The sequence below is a fragment of the Engystomops pustulosus genome, chromosome 4, assembly GCF_040894005.1.
Source record: "Engystomops pustulosus chromosome 4, aEngPut4.maternal, whole genome shotgun sequence".
NCBI classification, from domain to species: Eukaryota; Metazoa; Chordata; class Amphibia; order Anura; family Leptodactylidae; genus Engystomops; species Engystomops pustulosus.
Window position 1 is genome coordinate 24039554 of NC_092414.1, and position 20712 is coordinate 24060265.

A 20712-nucleotide genomic window follows, 5' to 3' on the forward strand; every position below is an offset into this window, starting at 1 on the left:
AAACACAAAAAAGAATAATAATAAAAAGTCAACAAAAGTTTGAAGAATCCATCAGAAACATCAGATCTATGAAGCTTAGAGACATAGATACTGGGCTATGCTGACACCCTACTTATATGGGTAGGCTGCCCCTCTGTGTAGGTGAATGTACAATACAGGTGCATAGAACATTCTTAAAGGGGTTGCCTAAAAGGGGATGCTTCCCTCGGGACTCACTTTTATAAGCAACATCTTAAAACCATTCTGACTGCGACAGGTCTTTATTTTAGAAACGGCTTTGCCTCCTGCCATTTAGAAAGGGGTTCTCCTCATAAGACCATCCCTTTAAGAATCATGTATTCAGCCAAATTGGAGGTGTCAAAATTGGGTGTCTATAAGGCCCCCGGCTGTACGGATAATTGTGATAATATAGCAACTTAAAAAAATATTTAAAAAAAAAAATTCTGATTATTTTATGTCTACAAATGACTGCAATGCAGACTATACGTCTCCATGGTAACAGACTACAACTAGAGTTTGTGTAGTCAGATCCACTATATTGCAGTCCATTCGTCTACTTCGTTTCTACCCTACATAAGGCAGAAGATAAATGGATGTATAGAGGAGCAAAAACTATATCGAGTTTGTCAGTTACCATGGAAACATGAGTTTGCGTACAACCTGCAGGCGCATAGCAATAGATTCTTCATTAAGATTTGCATTTGCAAAACTTATAGGAGGGGGGGACCACCGGGAATATTTACAGGAGGGGGGGGGGGACCTCTGGGAATATTTATAGGAGGGGGGGACCACCGGAATATTTACAGGAGGGGGGGAGCACCGGGAATATTTATAGGAGGGGGGGACCACCGGGAATATTTACAGGAGGGGGGGGGGCCTCTGGGAATATTTATAGGAGGGGGGGACCACCGGGAATATTTACAGAAGGGGGGGGGACCTCTGGGAATATTTATAGGAGGGGGGGACCACCGGGAATATTTACAGGAAGGGGGGACCACCGGGAATATTTACAGGAAGGGGGGACCACCGGGAATATTTACAGGAAGGGGGGGAGACCTCCGGGAATATTTACAGGAGGGGGGGGGGGGACCACCGGGAATATTTACAGGAAGGGGGGACCACCAGGAATATTTACAGGAAGGGGGGACCACCGGGAATATTTACAGGAAGGGGGGGAGACCTCCGGGAATATTTACAGGAGGGGGGGGGGACCTCCGGGAATATTTACAGGAGGGGGGGGGGACCTCCGGGAATATTTACAGGAGGGGGGGACCATATTTACAGGAGGGGGGGACCTCCGGGAACATTTACAGGAGGGGGGGGGGCCTCCGGGAATATTTACAGGAGGAGGGGGGGGACCTCCGGGAATATTTACAGGAGGGGGGGGGGGACCACCGGGAATATTTACAGGAGGAGGGGGGGGGGACCTCCGGGAATATTTACAGGAGGGGGGGGGGCCTCCGGGAATATTTACAGGAGGGGGGGGGGCCTCCGGGAATATTTACAGGAGGAGGGGGGGGGGACCTCCAGAACAACTTAAAGGATGAACTTCTAGTTTGCAAAAAAAGTCTAGATTAATAACACAGCAGATAAAAAACTAAAACAAGAAAACTTACTCGAAAGGCTCGCTGGGGTCAGAGTTCTGTATCTCGGGAGGAATGGGGATGCGTTTGTAAAACATCTCCCAGTCAAAAGCCCCCCGCATGGCGTCTCCCGCTTGCGTTTCGTATCCAAAGTTGTCGTGATCGATGACGTCAATCATGGGGCAGACGATGGTCTTGCGGTTCTGGGCGATGCGGTCTGCGAGAGGATACAGATATTACATATAGACAGATGCAACACATGCAGATAAGCCGCCACCGCGTGCAGCAATTACAGAAGACTGCGAGCTGTCTGCACATAATCTCCCCTGTAGTAAGAGATTTAGGTCAGACGCTCCACCAAAAACAAGAGAAGAAGTGACAATCGCCGGTCCTCCGGAGAATGGTTGCTATGAGGATGCACAGAAGAGAAGACACAAATAGGACTCGCTATAAGGCTATGATCGGTAAACGGAGAGACCGATCCACGCAGATGCAGTAAATGATATGGCGGATCGGTATCGGTGGCGTCTCTTACCCAGCAGCGGAGGGAGCCAGTTGACGTTGGCCTCACAGTGCGAGTCGAGGAAAGTGATGACTTCTCCGATGGCCACCGAGGCTCCCAACATCCGCGTGCGAATGAGGCCCTCTCGCTTCTTGGTGCGCACTATTCGTACTTTGGGGAAATTCACCATGTATTTCTCTAGCCGCTTTTTCAGATGATCTATAAAGGAGATGAGGAGACAAACACATGAGGGGTGAGACCTTATGGGTGCATACAGGGCAGCCATCAGGAAATTCGGGGCCCCATACAGCAAAAGTGTCTGGGCCCCAACACACCCCAAAACCGAACAAGCCTCCTGCCCCCCGCAGTGACCTTTCACAAACAGGGTTTGAGGCCTGTTGCTACGACAAGGCACACTCTTCTGGTAGATTGCCAATAGGAGTCATACTTTTGGTCAAGTATATTTATTATAGTGCAAATATGGCATCAAAAACTAAAGCATGGTGAACAGTAAACATATAAAAGTGTTTAACAGACAACATATAACAAATATAACATTATAAAGTGCAATTGCTAGGGCCGCCACTATCTTTTAATGTTTTAATAAAGAATTGTGTTAATTACCAGTGGGGGTGCTCCAGTGCACCTAAGGGCTCTTTACGTCACCCTGCCACCAGTCCTGAGGTAATCTGAAGTCCTGGTACCTGTGCCTGCTCAGCAACCTCTGTGAATCACTGCATAAGGGTCAGGACTTCATATTTCCTCAGAACCAATGGGAAGGAAAAGAAGGAGCGTTCATTGCATGCCCCAAGGAAACCTAAAGTCCCAGCACCTGCACACTGATTCACAGAGGCTGCTGAGCAGGCACAGGTATCGGGATTTCGGATCACCGCAGTCCGCAGGACTGGCCGCTGGGTGACATAAGGAGCCCTTAGGTGCACTGGAGCACTCCCACTGCTCCTAAGCTGGTAATTAACATAATTCTTTATAAAAGCATTAAAGGATAACCATAGAGGCCATTTTGATGGAACTTACAGTGCTGAAGTCAGGGTCATCAGGTGCATAGCATGATACCTTCAGGTACTATGCTGTGCACCTGGTGCTCGATTCCCTTTAAACAAGGGATATATATAAAGACAAAATACTCATGTACCACACTATAAAAATAACACAGTGATGTCACAGTACAGACATAATAAGCACAGTGATGTCACAGTACAGACATAATAAGCACAGAGATGTCACTGTACAGGGATAATAAACACAGTGATGTCACAGTACAGGGATCGGCGTCTCGTGGCCTAATCAGACCTCAGGTCGGCGTATCGTGCCCCCATCAGACCTCAAATAGCGTCTTGTGCCCCCATCAGACCTCAGGTCAGCTTAATGTGCCCCATCAGACCTCAGGTCAGCTTAATGTGCCCCATCAGACCTCAGGTCAGCTTAATGTGCCCCTATCCATCAGACCTCAGGTCAGCCATTTCTGCCCCTATCCATCAGACCTCAAGTCTGCCATTTCTGCCCCCATCAGACCTCAGGTCAGCCGTTTCTGCCCCTATCCATCAGACCTCAGGTCAGCCGTTTCTGCCCCCATCAGACCTATCCACAACCCCCCCCCTCCCCCCCGGGGCCCCAGCCACAAAATATATTTACAAAAAGGAAAAGGCTGCTCCGGTCTTCTTCTCGTTCTCTTGCGCGCGCCTTCTTCTCCTGCAGACAGTGTGTGATCCCGCGAGACCAGGCTGTGACCCAGCACTGGATCTCGCGGGATCACACAGCCAGCCCAGGAGGAAGCGCGCAGAGACCGACGCGACGCTGGCGGCAGGGTAAGCATGAAAGAACTGTACGCAGCGCACTGCGCACCCCCCCCCCCCCCCCCAGGGCCGATTCTAGCATATTTGCTGCCTGAGGAGAATATTAAAATGCTGCCCCCCCCCCCCCCCTCCGCTACCTGTTCAGAAAATGCTGAAAACTTTACTAACAATTAACATCCCTACAGACAGCTCCCTGACACTGTGTGACTGACTACAGGATCTGGGAGTCATTAGTGGCATCTAGTACCTTATAGATGACAATCTCTTCCATCAGGAGGACTTTATTCCGGGTTCTCCAATCCATGACGTATCACAGGTGAATTCACAGCCAGATATCTTCAGCTCCGTGCAGCATCTCCACCCGGCGTCCCTAAAAATACCACAGTCACTTACAGTATAAAGTCTCCTGGATAACAACACTGCGCTCTTAAATAACCCTCACAACACAAGTGACCGCACGCTACCCCACATAGAACACATCCCCTCATTATATATAAATATTCTACTGGAATTATAGCATGTACAGCACCAATCAATATACAACACCCCTAATTTATTAATACAGACCCCCCCCCAATATTTGGTTTACATGATGCAAAGTAATCTATTGTATCTTATGAATAATATATCCCACCCAGTTATTATGTTACATGTGAATTTATATAGAGTACTACCCTGATTGAAGTAAATATATAGCACCTCCTAATGAATATATATATATAATTTATTTTTATAGGCCCCCCAGTATAAACAGTATCCAGCCCCATATAAATATATACAGCCCCCCCAGAATAAACAGAATCTGGCCCCATATAAATATATACCCCCCCCCCCCAAGAATAAACAGAATCTGGTCCCATATAAATATATACAGCCCCCCAGAATAAACAGAGTATGGCCCCCCATATAAATATATACAGCCCCCCAGAATAAACAGAATCTGGCCCCCCATATAAATATATACAGCCCCCCAGAATAAACAGAATCTGGCCCCATATAAATATATACAGCCCCCCAGAATAAACAGAGTATGGCCCCCCATATAAATATATACAGCCCCCCAGAATAAACAGAATCTGGCCCCCCATATAAATATATACAGCCCCCCAGAATAAACAGAATCTGGCCCCATATAAATATATACAGCCCCCCAGAATAAACAGAGTATGGCCCCCCATATAAATATATACAGCCCCCCAGAATAAACAGAATCTGGCCCCATATAAATAAATACAGCCCCCCTAGAATAAACAGAATCTGGCCCCCCCATATAAATATATACAGCCCCCCCCCCAGTGTAATAAGAATTTGGCCCCCCATATAAATATATACAGCCCCCCCCCCCCAGTGTAATAAGAATTTGGCCCCCCATATAAATATATACACACCCCCCCCCCCAGTGTAATAAGAATTTGGCCCCTCATATAAATATATACAACCCCCCCCCCCCCCCCCCAGGAAAAATGGGATCTGGCCCCTTATAACTATACACAGCCTCCCTAGTAAAAAAGTATATATCGAAGACAAACCCCCCCCCCCCCCCGTTACAGTAGTAATCGCCCCCTAATATATATATTTAATTAATAATTGGACAATAAAAATAATAAAACTTGTACTTACCTCACGGCAGGGTGCTCCCACGGCGCGCGGCTCCCATATTCACGCGGCTCTTCTGGCAGCGGCTCTTCTGGCTGAGTGACACAGGCGCGTTACGTCATCATCAGCCGCCTGTGTCACTGCACTGTACGGAGCGACGCCAGCAGCCGTAAAGGCGCTGCGCCGCTCCGCATGTAAATCGCACCTGTTTCTTAAAGAGACAGGTGCGATTTATCTGAAGGGAGATTCGGGCGCCAGCGGGCGCCCGAATCGCCCAGATTGGAGCTGCAAAATGCCGCTTTTAAAGAGGGCCGCATTCTGCATTTCATCTCGCCTCATGGCAGATGCGGCCCTGCGGGTCCCCCCCTAGTGTCTTAGAGTCCGGGCCCCATAGGGCAGTACCAGTTGTACTGCCCTATCGGCGGCCCTGGGTGCATAGGCCTGACATTGAGGGTACCAGCACCTGGAGCCACCATGGATCAAGACTTCTGACATGTCAGAGATCACCAAATCATTTAGAGGAAGACATAAAATATAACATAGAATATAACATAACATATAACATAGAATAGAATAGAATAGAATATAACATAACATAACATATAACATAGAATATAACATTCATATAAAGCTGCAGATTTTCAGGAAGAGAAACATCTGAGGGGCATCTCTAAAAGAGGGGCTTCACTTTGGAAATCAGTGGTGGTCTCACACTTCAGACATCTCTAATCTGATCTTCTCACATTCATCAATAACAAAGTCACATTCACTGACAGTTGACAGATAAGGAGAAGTTGATAAAGTTTGCAATGGCTTAACTCCTTACAGACGACAGTAAAATATTCTCTTGGTACTTCAAGCTTTTGCTTCCTCTCCTCATCTTGTTGCTCTATACTTACTTAGGAAGGCAAAAATGGTCCCAAAAAAATGTTTTACTTAATAAAAAAGATATTGTAAAGTTTCCAATTATCAGCTGCACTATTCACTTCGGAAATAAAAAATTCAGACGGCACGTATCTTAGGTTCTATGGTACCTAGAAACATGCTTCTGGTGTCGTATGAAAGATAAGAATCTCATTTTTCAGATCGCACCAGGATTGTGGTTCTACAGAACAGGAGATACAGTACAGGCAGTTAGAGAAATAGGCAGGAACTAGATTTTCATCTGCAGCTCACAGTTCCAATTACAGGCAGTAAAAGATAGGTTCTGTCGGTTTGTTCTTAAGTTGAATTTGTATGCAAGTCGGAACTGTATATTTTATAATTGTAACTACAGACAATTTTTTTTGGTCTCTGTGACAATTGGATTTTAAAAATGTTGGGTTGTCATAAGAACCAGGATTAACAATAAAGCTTCATTACAGACACCTGTGATAACTGTTACAGCTGATTATTGTAGCCTAGGACTAAAGTACAGTAAATTACAACATTCGGTGGTCCGTTCGTAAGTAGGGGTCGTCTGTAAATCAGGTGTTCTTAAGTAGGGGACAGGCTGTATCTGTGATTCTGTAGATCATAATCTGAAAGAGGAGTTTATCTTTTTGTTTAAATGGGATCATATTAATTCATTTTCCATTTTCAACACTAAAGACATTACCACAACAATCAATCCCAACTCCCCTCCCCCCTCTCTCACCCCTCACCCCCCTCTCTCACCCCCACAACCGAATTTCTTATCTTTAATAGCACACCAGCTGTATGTTTCTAGATGCTATAGATCCAAAGATAGGGGCATCTGATTTGACTCTCCCTTAAATTTGACTCGCCTCATTTAAAATATGACTCTTCTCAGCTCATTTTCACATAAGTTTGGAGAAGATTTTTTTTTAAAAAATAGGTAAAAGAGGGAATTCTGCCAGTAGTTTCATTGATTAAAACCAGTTGGGTCCCTCTTAGAGGGATGCATAGAGAAAATGGATAAGGCAATGTGGAGGCAGGAGTACAGTATCTTGCCATCTGCTGGATGGAATCAGTACTGCAGCAGTGGAGGACCCCTGCCCGTTGTGACCTCTTTAGCGCTGCTGATGGGATTTAGGTCCCTCATACAGCAGGATTTCTATACGTCAGCTCCTCTGTACAGATTTTGTTCATTATTTATAAAGTAAACTTTTGCCTCTGGCGCTAAGTAACGTTTCTTTTCCTCCGATGCTACGAGAAAAAAAAAAAACAACAGTTTTAACTTTTTGGCTTGCGGTCCTCTGGGGCGCCGCGCCAGACATTAAAGCTTTACTGTTTTAATAATTTAGAAACTGTGTTTGGCTTTCAAGGAATAGACATGGCGGGAGTGGTCCCAGCGGGGAGCCGAGAGATCAGATAGAAGTATTTTGCCAAGGATTCTTACAACTACCGCAAATTGAGTAACGCTGTCAAAATGGAACAAAATAATGAGGTACCGGCGCGTCCACTTCTAGAAAGTTACCGTCGGAAAAATATTTCTTCGGCCAAGGTAAAATTAACCTGTTTATAAAAGGGTTACACCACATTAGAAAGTCTGATTACTTTGAATAACAGCGCCACTCCGGCTCACAGGTTGTGTGTGGTATTGCAGCTCAAACTGATTTACCGTATTTTTCGAACTATAAGGTGCACAAAAAAATCCCTTGATTTTCTCAGAAATCAAAGGTGCGCCTTATAGTCCAGTGCGCCTTATATATGAACCGTACTTACAGACAACAGCTGCCTTGAACTGTGCACAGGTCTGCCACCTGCTGGTCATTCATCCTTATAATCAGGTGCGCCTTATTTATGAAGCTAGACGTTTTAGCAGGCATTTATTGATGGTGCGCCTTATAGTCCAGTGCGCCTTATAGTCTGCAAAATATTTTGTAAATCTGGAATGAGGTTTGGATCTTTGCTCCTTATGAATGAAGCGTTGGTGCATATGCTCAACCAGAGCTCCATTTAATTTTGAAGAGACCTCAACTTTTTCTCTTCCACCATACAGATTATCTTCATTGAGAAGAACACCTGAAGAATACCTGCAGAAAAGACCAACTTTTGTAGGTCTCAACCAACACAAGCAAAGCCCACCTTCACGATAAAGACAACCATTTTTGGTAAGACCTCAACTATTTCTTACATTGTATACTTATATATATACACACACACACGCAGTCTATCTTCATAGACTCCTACTAAAACTACCTCCAGAAAACACCAACTTTTGTAGGTCTCAGTCTCCAACCGGTACCAAAAGGATAACCTCCACAAGCAAAGTCTGCCTTCTCGATAAACCCCACCATTTTTGATGAGACCTCCACTTTTTCTCTTCCAAAATATGCTACACATACAACCCATCTGCATTGAAAACACCACCTATGCAGACTACGTCCTTAAAAAGCCCAACGTCTCCTACATGTTACAACCTCCACAAGCAAAGCGTGCCTTCTCAATAAAAACCACCATTTTTTAGGGAGACCTCCCCTTTTAACTCTCCCAGCAAAGCAAATGCTATACATACAGACTATCTTCACTGCGAAGACCAATTAGGAAGATTCTCCCCTGGCAACTACCAATTTTTTAGGTCTCAGTTTCCCACCTCTTCCAAAAATGCCATCTCTTCATGTACACCCCACCTTCTTGATAAAAAACAAGCATAGTCCATCCTTGCACACTACCAGCCTTCTTTGGGAGGGGGGAACGCACCTCTTGAAAGACTATTTTGGGTGTACATCTCAAATACAATTTACACTTTGAGGTCATCTCCACAACTTAAAGGGAACCTGTCACCAGGAGAGCCATTTTTAGCACTCCCCCAGTCTCCACAGAGCATAGTACATACACTGCCAAAGTGTTTTTGTATTAAAAATAGGTTTTACAGAAAAAAAGATATGTTATATTGTACCTTTCATTAGCATCTGCTGTGTGACTAGGCAGTTGCCTAATGGGAGGGGCTGGAAAGGAGCAGTTCCCCCCCCCACCCTTGGGAAACATGTGACCTTTTCAAATATATGAATAACTCCCCTCACTCGGGATTGGCTGTAGAGGAGCAGGGGGCGTCGCTAAGCCCAGTGATGGGTGTTTTCATATAATTGAAAAGGTCACATGGAGGAGCTGTTCCCCAAGGGTGGGGGGGAACTGCTCCTTTCCAGCCCCTCCCAATAGGCAACTGCCTAGTCACACAGCAGATGCTAATGAAAGGTACAATATAACATATCTTTTTTTCTGTAAAACCTATTTTTTATACAAAAACACTTTGGCAGTGTATGTACTATGCTCTATGGGGACTGGGGGAGTGCTAAAAATGGGTCTCCTGGTGACAGGTTCCCTTTAAAGGTCCAAAAGCTACGATACCAATGATTCCCCCAACGCCATCAAATGTAGTTAGGGAGGGACTGATCCATCTTTTTTGTGGTGTAAATTACATATCTGGAGACAATCCTTCCAAGAGATTTAAGTTTTTAATTTTTTTTTCCCTTCCATTCGACCCTTAGGACCAGACTAATCTGTAGAAGAAAGTTTAATAGAATATTCATGCGGTATATGGTAATCCTGTAGAGCATGCTTAAGATCTCCACAACTCCCAAAATTAGATAACTACGGCTGGTTTTATTGCCTCTAAGTGTGATAGACGAGGTGTTTATGGGTCCAACAGGTTGCAATTAGAACCTGAGCATCGGATGTACCATTAAGATTCTAATCAGCGATGAAGGGCAACGCGCAACCAAAGGGCAACAGAGTGGAGACGATACTGTTCTACCGCCGCTCGATCTTTGGGGACGCAACAGACGGGAGGTCCGTGGAAAAATAAAGAGGCTCTCAGGGAGGCAATTAGGGTTCTGGCAGACAGAGCGCAGCTAAATAATTTACTCTGATTGCCGAGAAAAAAAGAACAGCTGTTCAAATTTAGCATGAAGATTCCTGTATTGATGGAGCTGCCAAGGCGGAGGAAATTATTTATCAGGAACCAGGAAATAAAGGCTTCTGGATATCATGATCGTAAAGATCCACCTACAGTGAAAAACGGACCCTACTAAGTGCTTGTAAAGAGAAAAAAATCTTTATGGATCAATATTTTTTTGAATTTTTTTTTTTGGATTGCATACAGGTCACACCCACTTTCACAAAGCCACGCCCTCCGTGTTATAATGATTGTTAGTGTCCAACACCTTTAATAAATAAGGCATAAGGCCATTGTAGGTCGGGGACATACGGGCTGTAATAGATGTGGTTGGCTGCTTGCTAACCCAATTTACAGTCACAGCAAAGCTGTAAATAAAAGATCCAATTTCCAATTTTTTTTTATTTGCCTGTATCTTTGGTTCTGTGGCTCACAAAACCACAAGCCCAATAAAAATCTCATCTTTACAATGTCACCAGAAGATGCTACAGAGGTCCAGATAGATAAACAGCCTCTAAAAGTGACCCTTCTCAGTTCATTTGCATATGACTTTGGACATTTTTTTTTTCATAGGTAAATGGGTTTTTAAAACATTAAAAAGGGAATGCTTGCAACAAAGTTTTACACCCGCAGTGGGAACAAAGCCAAAAGAACCATTTTAGTGACAGCTAGGTTTGGTCTCTTACCCTTAACCTGTTAAAGAACAAAATCCTAAATAACATACATAATTTCATAGCTGCAGTGCACCTGAACCATTCGGAATTTGTATTTCCAAAATCTGTCCACCCCTTCAATAAATATGTCCCTTTGAATTACAGGGGGGCGGATACCGTTTTATGTTCTTCAGGGGTGTGTCAGATGGATACCACCCCCTAAGGGTAGTATGGATACCACCCCCTAAGGGTAGTATGGATACCACCCCCTAAGTGTAGTATGGATACCACCCCCTAAGTGTAGTATGGATACCACCCCCTAAGTGTAGTATGGATACCACCCCCTAAGTGTAGTATGGATACCACCCCCTAAGTGTAGTATGGATACCACCCCCTAAGTGTAGTATGGATACCACCCCCTAAGTGTAGAATGAGCTAATTCACATATAAACTTCCAGGGATCTTTTGAATGGGTGGGCGGATTAAAAACAAAAAAAACACCAAATTAATCAGGGGCACAATGGCGATCACATGAGGTTTGTCCCTTAGCATGTATAACTTGGCGATAGGTACTCTATAAAGATGATAACTTCTTGGTTTATCATCCTGTTTATTGACTCTTTTGCTTGACTGGGTGAATCAGATGGATGAAAATGGTTCCGGGTTCCAGTTCCGTGAAAGGAATCGGGTCTCACCAATCTCCTATTGACAGTGTGTCCTAAATACAGACTTGTGACCTTGGAAAACCACATTACAAAATAGTCAGCTAAACTTAGACTTGGGGATATGACCCATAGGTGGACGTATATGATGGAGGTCAACGTTGGATCTCAACAACCTTGACCGATGTCTTCCATGGACGATTATAGATACAACCAGGTCCTCTAGAATGCAAGTTTTTATGCTAGTATCCATTTCTAAGGCAGAAGAGTTCCTACCCATCGTCATCATCATTCTGTACCGTATTTCATCTCCATAATAAGCGCAGTATTCAGAGACATGAAGGCTTCTTCAATCCTGTACTGCCAGTCTGTGCCACTAAGGCGCTCCTCACAATTAATACCCATCGCCTGCAGCTTGTTCCCAGAGCCGCCGTCTGGAAGAGGCAGCAGGGGAGGGAGAACCGTCGTAGCTCACAAAAAAAAAAAAAATTGGGAGGTAAACTTGATTCACGGCCAGTTATGTGCACAAGTCTCAGCCGTAAAAGCATCATAGGTCTCCAAAAAGAGGGGGAAATGAAAGAAAAAATGGAATCATATCTTCATTTCTCCTTCCCGTAAAAGAAAACGATAAATCAGAAAAATCTACTGGCTGAAAGAAAGAGTCTAAGCGATAGCCTCCAGCAAGACGTTACTGCCTCCATGTATCTGATTGAAGGCTGGAAGAAAGAAACGGCTGCTGCCGACTGCGGGGACTTCTGGGACGAGAGACCGTGGCCGCGACTTATTCACTTCGTAGAGAACCACATTAAATGCCTTAAGATTGCACCAGCCACAATGTGTTCACGTAGCCCATAAATAATAGCGCTACTAGGGGGGGAAATAATCACGTCCCTATCAGGAACATTTCACACTGGAGACTAAACACAAGTTTTCAGCAGGACCCGGTGACTATTTTTGGTGCAGCAAATGTCAATGGGGTAAAAAGTGTCTGAAAAGTTAAAAAAGTTGTAAAGTTAGATATTCCTCACTTCCTACTGTGAAGACTTATTCCCTCAGTTTCTGGTTGTGGTCAGTCCAGAAGCTCCGGTTACTGACGCGATCGATCACTACCTTCAGCGTTACTACGACGGCTTCACCGTTGATACAACCCGGTTGTTGCCCCTGTGATTGGCTGCGGCAGTCATGTCATCATCACCACTTTGGTTCCAGCGCAGGATTGGAAGCGCAATGAATGGGGGAACACACAGCCAGAGACGGGTCAGTTTGCTTAGTTTTTACACAATGGTGTTTTTTTTTTCCTGTAGGCCTAGAAAAACCCTATAAAGACCATGTCCCAAATTTGACTGTTCTCCCCTATCCACAGTATTAGGGGTAACTAGCTGATCTGTGGCGGTCGGACTGCTGTATCCCGCACGATCAGGACGATGAGGAGAGGGGTGGAGATCTGCAGTAGTGCCGGATATTGCAGAGGACAGTCCTCCTATACCTGCGGATCTCGCTCAGACAGTGAACGGGATTTCCAGAGATGTACTCAAAAAGAATAAAGTATACTCCCGTTCCTTCATTGCTCCCGATCTTGGGTGCCTGCGCTCAGCCAGAAGTTCTGTGCGGTCATAGAACATGATTTGGACTAGTGACGTAAAGAAGTCACTACTTGTGGACCATTAAGGCCACTTACTGACTGAAGCAGGTACCTCATTTGAGCAAAGGCGCCAACCAGGAGTCGGAGCAGTGCACTTATTATTTTTGCCACTTATGCTCCCGCCCCCAGAATTCCTGGAAAACTCCTTTAAGATGCATTCAACCTGAAATACTTTAAATTTGATGCTAAATTCGGGTGCTAACTAAGCCAACTTATCAGTGGTATAAACACCTTCACCTATAGATCTTGCGAATATCGTGTATATGGGCAGTCACTGATGTCAATGATTTCTTAGATCTGCCAGATAACGCCTACATAAAGGTGCGTGACAGCTCTGCTGCTATTGCCCCTTTCCAAACCTCCAGGTATTAGAAGTGTCCCACATGACTGACTTTCTCAGCCTATGGTCCCATCTGCATCACTGCCTTCAACCCCTTCCTTACCCATGTCTAGGATGACGGTTAGGGGATGGGTTAGGGGGATGGGTTAGGGGGATGGGTTAGGGGGATGGGTTAGGGATGGGTTAGGGGATGGGTTAGGGATGGGTTAGGGGATGGGTTAGGGGATGGGTTAGGGATGGCACAGAAAGCCAAGGACCAGCCCTGAAAATTCCTTCCAACAGGATTTGATATAAGAGGTTGCATGTAATTACAATGTAACCAGCTCCTTGCTGTCATTAGACATGGATGCGACACTTCCTCTCCGACTCGTAGTCACGGGATCTACGGGATCTAAAGACAAGATGCCAAAGCTGATGATTCAGTGATGTCGCTTCCTGCACCACATAACCATGGACTATACTGGAATAACCGGCAGTGAGGGAAAGTGAACATTTATTAGATAGTTGCTCGAAATGGCGACTTTATTTTAAGGTCATCTATGACCAGGGATCTGACGGTTTCCCTCTAAGGACTAAGTTGTTTGAAGCGCTTTTACATCCGACGATCGATAAATGCAAACTTTTATTATGGCCACACAAAGAAAAAAAAAAAGCATTAAAATTGAAAGCGGTACGAGTCCACGGCTCCTGGAGAACATACACAATACATTAAAGGCATCTGACGGCTTTAATGTTCTCCATCTTCTCATCAGGTTCTATAGAATCAGTGGAGAAAGGAGCTGGTGCCGTATTTGAAGTCCTTCCACAATGATATCTATCCCCCATACATCCCGCCATCAAACGCTGGACCTCTGCCACCGCTCTGCACCGAGGGAGGAAGCCCACGCACCTTTGTCACTGAAGTCGTCCACCAGCACAATCTCGGCGATGAGCTCCGGGGGAGACCGGTTGAGGACGCTGTGCACGGTCCGCAGGAGGGAGGACCAGCCCTCGTTGTGGAAGGGGATGATCACGCTGGTGTTTGGCAGCTTCGCCGTATACAGCTTCTTCTTGCAGCTAGAGAGAAACGAGAGAGGACATAAAAGGGACAGCTGTCAACTTCATATGCAGAACATGCCCTGAGCTCATGTCAGATGAGGACAGCATGGGAACGTCTGGGAAAACACCAGCTGAGAGGTGCAAAACTACAGATGGGACTCACAATTGGCTATGTGCACAGCTACTTGTAATGAGATAAGCGGGGGGTGAGGACGTGGCGCAGGTCTCCATGGAAAGATGCCGCTGAGATAAGACAATCTGTCTAGCTTCACTGCGATACAATAACTATGACCTTCTACTAGGTGGATGAACGGGAGAAAAACATGAACATTGTGTAGCACGCTAAGAAGGGTTTCTGCTCATTTTCTTTTTGCCAAAATCTGATATCAAGATAATGCATAATTAGTGAAGACATCCTCTCATCACATCACTGAGGACGAGGCAAGTTCTCCTTTCCCCTACAGAGAAGTTCTGGTTAATAGAGGAAGGTCCCCAGTGTTGGACTTCTCCAACACCACCCATAATTCTTAATAGGGCCTATGGATATGAGGTTTATAATGGTATTCATAAGGACAGCGGCCATGTCAAACCCTTTCTCTTTCAGCTTCTTGTCCTAAAGCTTGGAGATAGTTGGCTTTGTCAAAGTGGAAACCACCATGGTGGACCCAGGACATCCATGCATTGCATCGTTGACCATTCATCTGAAGGCTTGTTATGTTAAATAAAGGGTGACTGGTGGAGGTTGGAGAAACCCAGCTCCCACAACACTGTGGTACCAAAGCACCTCCATCAAACAAAGTATTGGGTGGTCACGGGTCCTGCTTTGGCCATTCTATGGGTTCCTTGGACATCAGGGTGTCACCTCTGCTGTAAGAGAAAGTGATGTTGCATGGTCTGAAGAGGCCAAAGTTGGTCCTGTAACACCCAGAACTTCCCGTTGGGTGGATATTGAACGTTTCAGGGCAACGCAAAACTGCAAAGACCTAGATCCTGGGAGGAATAACAGGGGCACAACACAACGTGGAACTGCATAAAGAGATGTTTCAGATCTGCCCTTTCCTGAAGAATACAGACAGTGCCAGTGCCTTGTATAGACATGTACATAAATCACAATTTGAGAGCATGGGCTTGTGGTCCTTCGACCACGTCATACAGAATGGGCATCACAATGGAGACTCCCTATTTGGGGATCCTGGCTTACCCATGGACGAGCGGTGGTGTCCAGAATGGTTGATGTACCCTGAACTCCCCACGCACACTGCTATTTCTTCTAGTTTCCTTATTTCAGAAGGTATTTATAGGTATCCAGACGTACAAAGTAAAAACTGCAGACGTTGGGGAGAAGGAGACTTTCAGAGACTTCCTGCAACTCTTTCGGACACTAATGCCTGGTCAGCAGAACGGATTCTATTGAAAATGAAATTACTTTTGGGCTACAGGTCAGACGGGTTCACTACGAATCCTTTGTGATGAAAATGTTTAGTCTGCTCCGTGCACTTCTATTATTGCAATCCTGAGCTGCCAAGTAATGGGACGGAAGAAGAGGAGACGGGACGGAAGAAGAGGAGACGGGTCGGGGCCGCGCTGGGCTCACGCTGGCATGGGTCAGTGCTATTTGTGTTATGAGTTTTATGGAGAAAGTCGCGATGTGGAGTCACCCGATACTGGGCACAGGAGGAAATAAATGATCAACATGACTGCCATATAGAAAAAAAAAAAAAAAAAAATATATATATATATATAAAGTCAAGTCAACGTGAAGATCTTCCAGCATAAAGACTTACATCTTAAAGGGGTTTTCCCACAAAAGAAAATTCTCACATCCCAATCCCCTAGTGATGTTATTACAATAAAGATTATTTTAACCCCTTACTTTACAATTTTACTCCCTAGGCTGCTCAGTGCAAAATCCCAGGGTGTGGGCGGGGACTCTCTCAGCAGACACATTATGATCGATCTAGTTCTGTAGGGTGACAATGTGGTTACATTATTAGGGTACAGGTGTATATACACTTCCATCTTGGCTTCGGACATTGTACTAAGAGACGGGCACGGCAGACCGGGGCCTTGAGCACTTTGGTGCCCTGCTGTGTGAGATGTCTTCATAGAACACAGCATAGCTCCTCAACCCGAGTAACTGCTGTAGTATTCAAACAGAAGCTACTACAGCAGAGGGGAGGGACTGTTCAGAAGAAAAGTGAAGAGATCATGCACACCAGCGCAACAGGGAACACCGAATCCAGTTACAATCCTGGAATATAAATGCACTTTTTACAGTCCCGATGCTAATAACAACACACACAGACGTATGATTACATATATCTGCAGCTTCGTATGGTCAAAATCGCCTAATACGCCACATAGCGCCATACTTTGTATAGTGGCTGTGCCTGGCATCAGCCCCATTCACTTGAGTGTAACTAAGCTGCAATCAGGATATGATATAACTGGCCGCTAACGTGGATGATCGACAAGGATGCCGAATCTGAAATCGATCGCCAATCCTAAGAATAGCCCTTTAACCGCTACACACGTCTGAAATCAATAAGCCAGTCAGCCTAATGCATGGTGTAGTGGGTTCTCCAAAGTAATAGATATGCTCTTTACTTCCTCCATCAATATTCGAGAGGAGCCCTGCACTAAATTAACCGTACATTTCCTATAAAGGGACAACTTCTTAGCCCTGCACCTTGTGAGTAATCCTAATATGCATCAATGACGTCCAGCCCCTAGTCCTTGCCCTGCAGACCCATCTACAAAATGCAGGATTGCACAGACCTTCATCTGAAGGGAAGCTGCTGTCCTGTAGGATATTCTGGATATATAACTTTTAGGTCTACTGACAGTTTTGTAAAATGTTTACTGCCTTCTAAATTCAATAAAGCTGCAAGAGGAGCCGTCATTTTTACTCTCCTTTAAAATCAAGAACATGAAATATTCTTAAAAAATATGGGATGCCTCAGTGAGAATCTACAGCGTTCTCAAAAGATATACGTACACAAACATACATACACATTATGTAGGTCTAACTATGTCTAAATACAAGTGACCTAAACTCTTTCTACATGAGTTATTTGTATCTACATCACAAGACCCTCCCCAGCAGTTCCTCCACACTGGTCCCTCCCCAGAGGTCACTGTCCATCTCTTTCCATCACTTCACATTTGATTCTAATCCATCTCTCTCTTTCGGATGCTTTTTTTTCTAATTCCCCTCTAAATACCTCTTGATTCCTCCATATTGGTCCCCTCCTCATCAGTTCCTCTTCACTGCCTCCCCCCTCATCAGTTCCTCTTCACCGCCCCCCTCCCCCTCATGAGTTTCTCTTCACCGCCCCCCCCCTCATCAGTTCCTCTTCACTGCCCCTCCGTCATCAGTTCCTCTTCACTGCCCCTCCGTCATCAGTTCCTCTTCACTGCCCCTCCGTCATCAGTTCCTCTTCACCGCCCCTCCCTCATCAGTTCCTCTTCACCGCCCCTCCCTCATCAGTTCCTCTTCACCGCCCCTCCCTCATCAGTTCCTCTTCACCGCCCCTCCCTCATCAGTTCCTCTTCACCGCCCCTCCCTCATCAGTTCCTCTTCACCGCCCCTCCCTCATCAGTTCCTCTTCACTGCCCCTCCCCCCCCTCATCAGTTCCTCTTCACCGCTCCCCCCCCCTCATCAGTTCCTCTTCACCGCCCCCCTCCCCCTCATGAGTTTCTCTTCACCGCCCCCCCCTCATCAGTTCCTCTTCACCGCTCCCCCCCCTCATCAGTTCCTCTTCACTGCCCCTCCGTCATCAGTTCCTCTTCGCCGCCCCTCCGTCATCAGTTCCTCTTCACCGCCCCTCCCTCATCAGTTCCTCTTCACCGCCCCTCCCTCATCAGTTCCTCTTTACCGCCCCTCCCTCATCAGTTCCTCTTTACCGCCCCTCCGTCATCAGTTCCTCTTCACCGCCCCTCCCTCATCAGTTCCTCTTCACCGCCCCTCCGTCATCAGTTCCTCTTTACCGCCCCTCCGTCATCAGTTCCTCTTCACCGCCCCTCCCTCATCAGTTCCTCTTCACCGCCCCTCCCTCATCAGTTCCTCTTCACTGCCCCTCCCCTCATCAGTTCCTCTTCACTGCCCCTCCCCTCATCAGTTCCTCTTCACTGCCCCTCCCCTCATCAGTTCCTCTTCACCGCCCCTCCCTCATCAGTTCCTCTTCACCGCCCCTCCCTCATCAGTTCCTCTTCACCGCCCCTCCCTCATCAGTTCCTCTTCACCGCTCCCCCCCCTCATCAGTTCCTCTTCACTGCCCCTCCCCTCATCAGTTCCTCTTCACCGCCCCTCCCTCATCAGTTCCTCTTCACCGCCCCTCCCTCATCAGTTCCTCTTCACCGCCCCTCCCTCATCAGTTCCTCTTCACCGCCCCTCCCTCATCAGTTCCTCTTCACTGCCCCTCCCTCATCAGTTCCTCTTCACCGCTCCCCCACCTCATCAGTTCCTCTTCACCGCTCCCCCCCCTGATCAGTTCCTCTTCACTGCCCCCCCTCATCAGTTCCTCTTCACTGCCCCTCCCCTCATCAGTTCCTCTTCACTGCCCCTCCCCTCATCAGTTCCTCTTCACTGCCCCTCCCCTCATCAGTTCCTCTTCACTGCCCCTCCCCTCATCAGTTCCTCTTCACTGCCCCTCCCCTCATCAGTTCCTCTTCACTGCCCCTCCCTCATCAGTTCCTCTTCACTGCCCCTCCCTCATCAGTTCCTTTACTGTCCCTCCCTCATCAGTTCCTCTTCACTGCCTCCCCCTCATGAGTTCCTCTTCACTGGTCCCCTCCCCTTCCTCCTCACTAGTCCGTCCCCTGCCCTACCTAGTGGTTACTGTTTATTTGCCCCTCCTGAGAGTACATTGCTCACCATCTGTCTGTTGCTCTATATTTCTTCCACTAACCAATTTTCTCAATTACTTTTTATATTTTACTATTCCCCTCAAATTCTATTTTTATTTCTTTATTTGCACCTCTCCTTTTCCATTTCATTCTATCACTAATTTATCACTCTTTCTATGCTGTACACCGCACACACAGCTACTACTATGCGCAGGATTGTGGATTCCCACACCTTCAGTGAATGTAGGCCACATGTACATATCATTTGTATCTTGGCAGTCCCTAGGAGCAGACTGCAGACCATCACAAGGAGCTTCTCCTGTAAGGATGCAGCTCTTAGTAGCTCAGCTGAATGCAGAAATCCAGTGTGCTAGCTGCACGTACCGAGAATTAAGAGCGAGTTCCTCTGTCACTGCACTCAAAATAATAGGTTATTAGAGAGGAAATTAGACACCAGCAAACTGAACCGTACAGCACCGCAGCGATCACACTCTGCCCCTTCACTGATCTATTACACCGTACTCCCTGCAGACTGAGCGTGCCTAGGAGTTTTACTATCAGGTCTTCCCGAGGTATTGGAGCGGCCTAGTCATGAATTAAAGGGATTTATCTAAACGCAATCTATTGTCCCTTTTAGGGTTAGGCAGGACTATTGCAATGTGCAGGGAGAGGGAAGATGTAATGCACTCACCTGGATTTAATACATGACCATAGAGAGTGCACATTCAGCATAAATTGGTATGATTTGCATTAATATAACTTTTTTAATTGCATAGAAGGCCTAACCCTGTGGTGCTTTCCTATGCAAACGGATACAAAAAAATGCAGCAGATTGCTCAGACTATTAAAGGGAACCTATAACCAGGAATGTTATTTTTAGCTGGTGACGGGTTCTAATAGCCTCTGTTATACCGATTTTAAAAATTGCCTTTGTCGGTATTCTGAATCATTTCAGTAGGTTATAAAAGTTACCTGGCTCCCTGCCAGCAGTGTGTAGCGAGTCCCAGGAAAGCAGCAGCAGCCTGTGTCAGTCTCCATCACACTCATGCAGCTCACTCCCCCCTCCCTGTCATGTGCATTGAGCAGGCAGAGGAGGGAGGTGGATGGTGTGGAGTATCGGAAGAATGTATGAGGAGACTGAGACACAGGCTACAACTTCCCCTCCCCTGGGACTCACTACAGGATGCTGGCAG

The 20712-nt window shown here is 46.1% G+C and overlaps 1 protein-coding gene across 2 annotated transcripts in view; it reads right to left on the reverse strand.

Moving 5' to 3' along the window:
- The window catches only part of GALNT10 (polypeptide N-acetylgalactosaminyltransferase 10), an 85937-nt gene that overhangs the window by 13889 nt on the left and 51336 nt on the right, over positions 1 to 20712 (reverse strand). For both annotated transcript variants that reach the window (XM_072145528.1, XM_072145529.1), the window contains exons 4-6: positions 14522 to 14688; positions 2119 to 2304; positions 1617 to 1800 (exon numbers count right to left, since the gene is read on the reverse strand). In XM_072145528.1, the coding sequence (XP_072001629.1) occupies positions 1617 to 1800; positions 2119 to 2304; positions 14522 to 14688 (537 nt within the window). The remainder of the gene's footprint in view (positions 1 to 1616; positions 1801 to 2118; positions 2305 to 14521; positions 14689 to 20712) is intronic.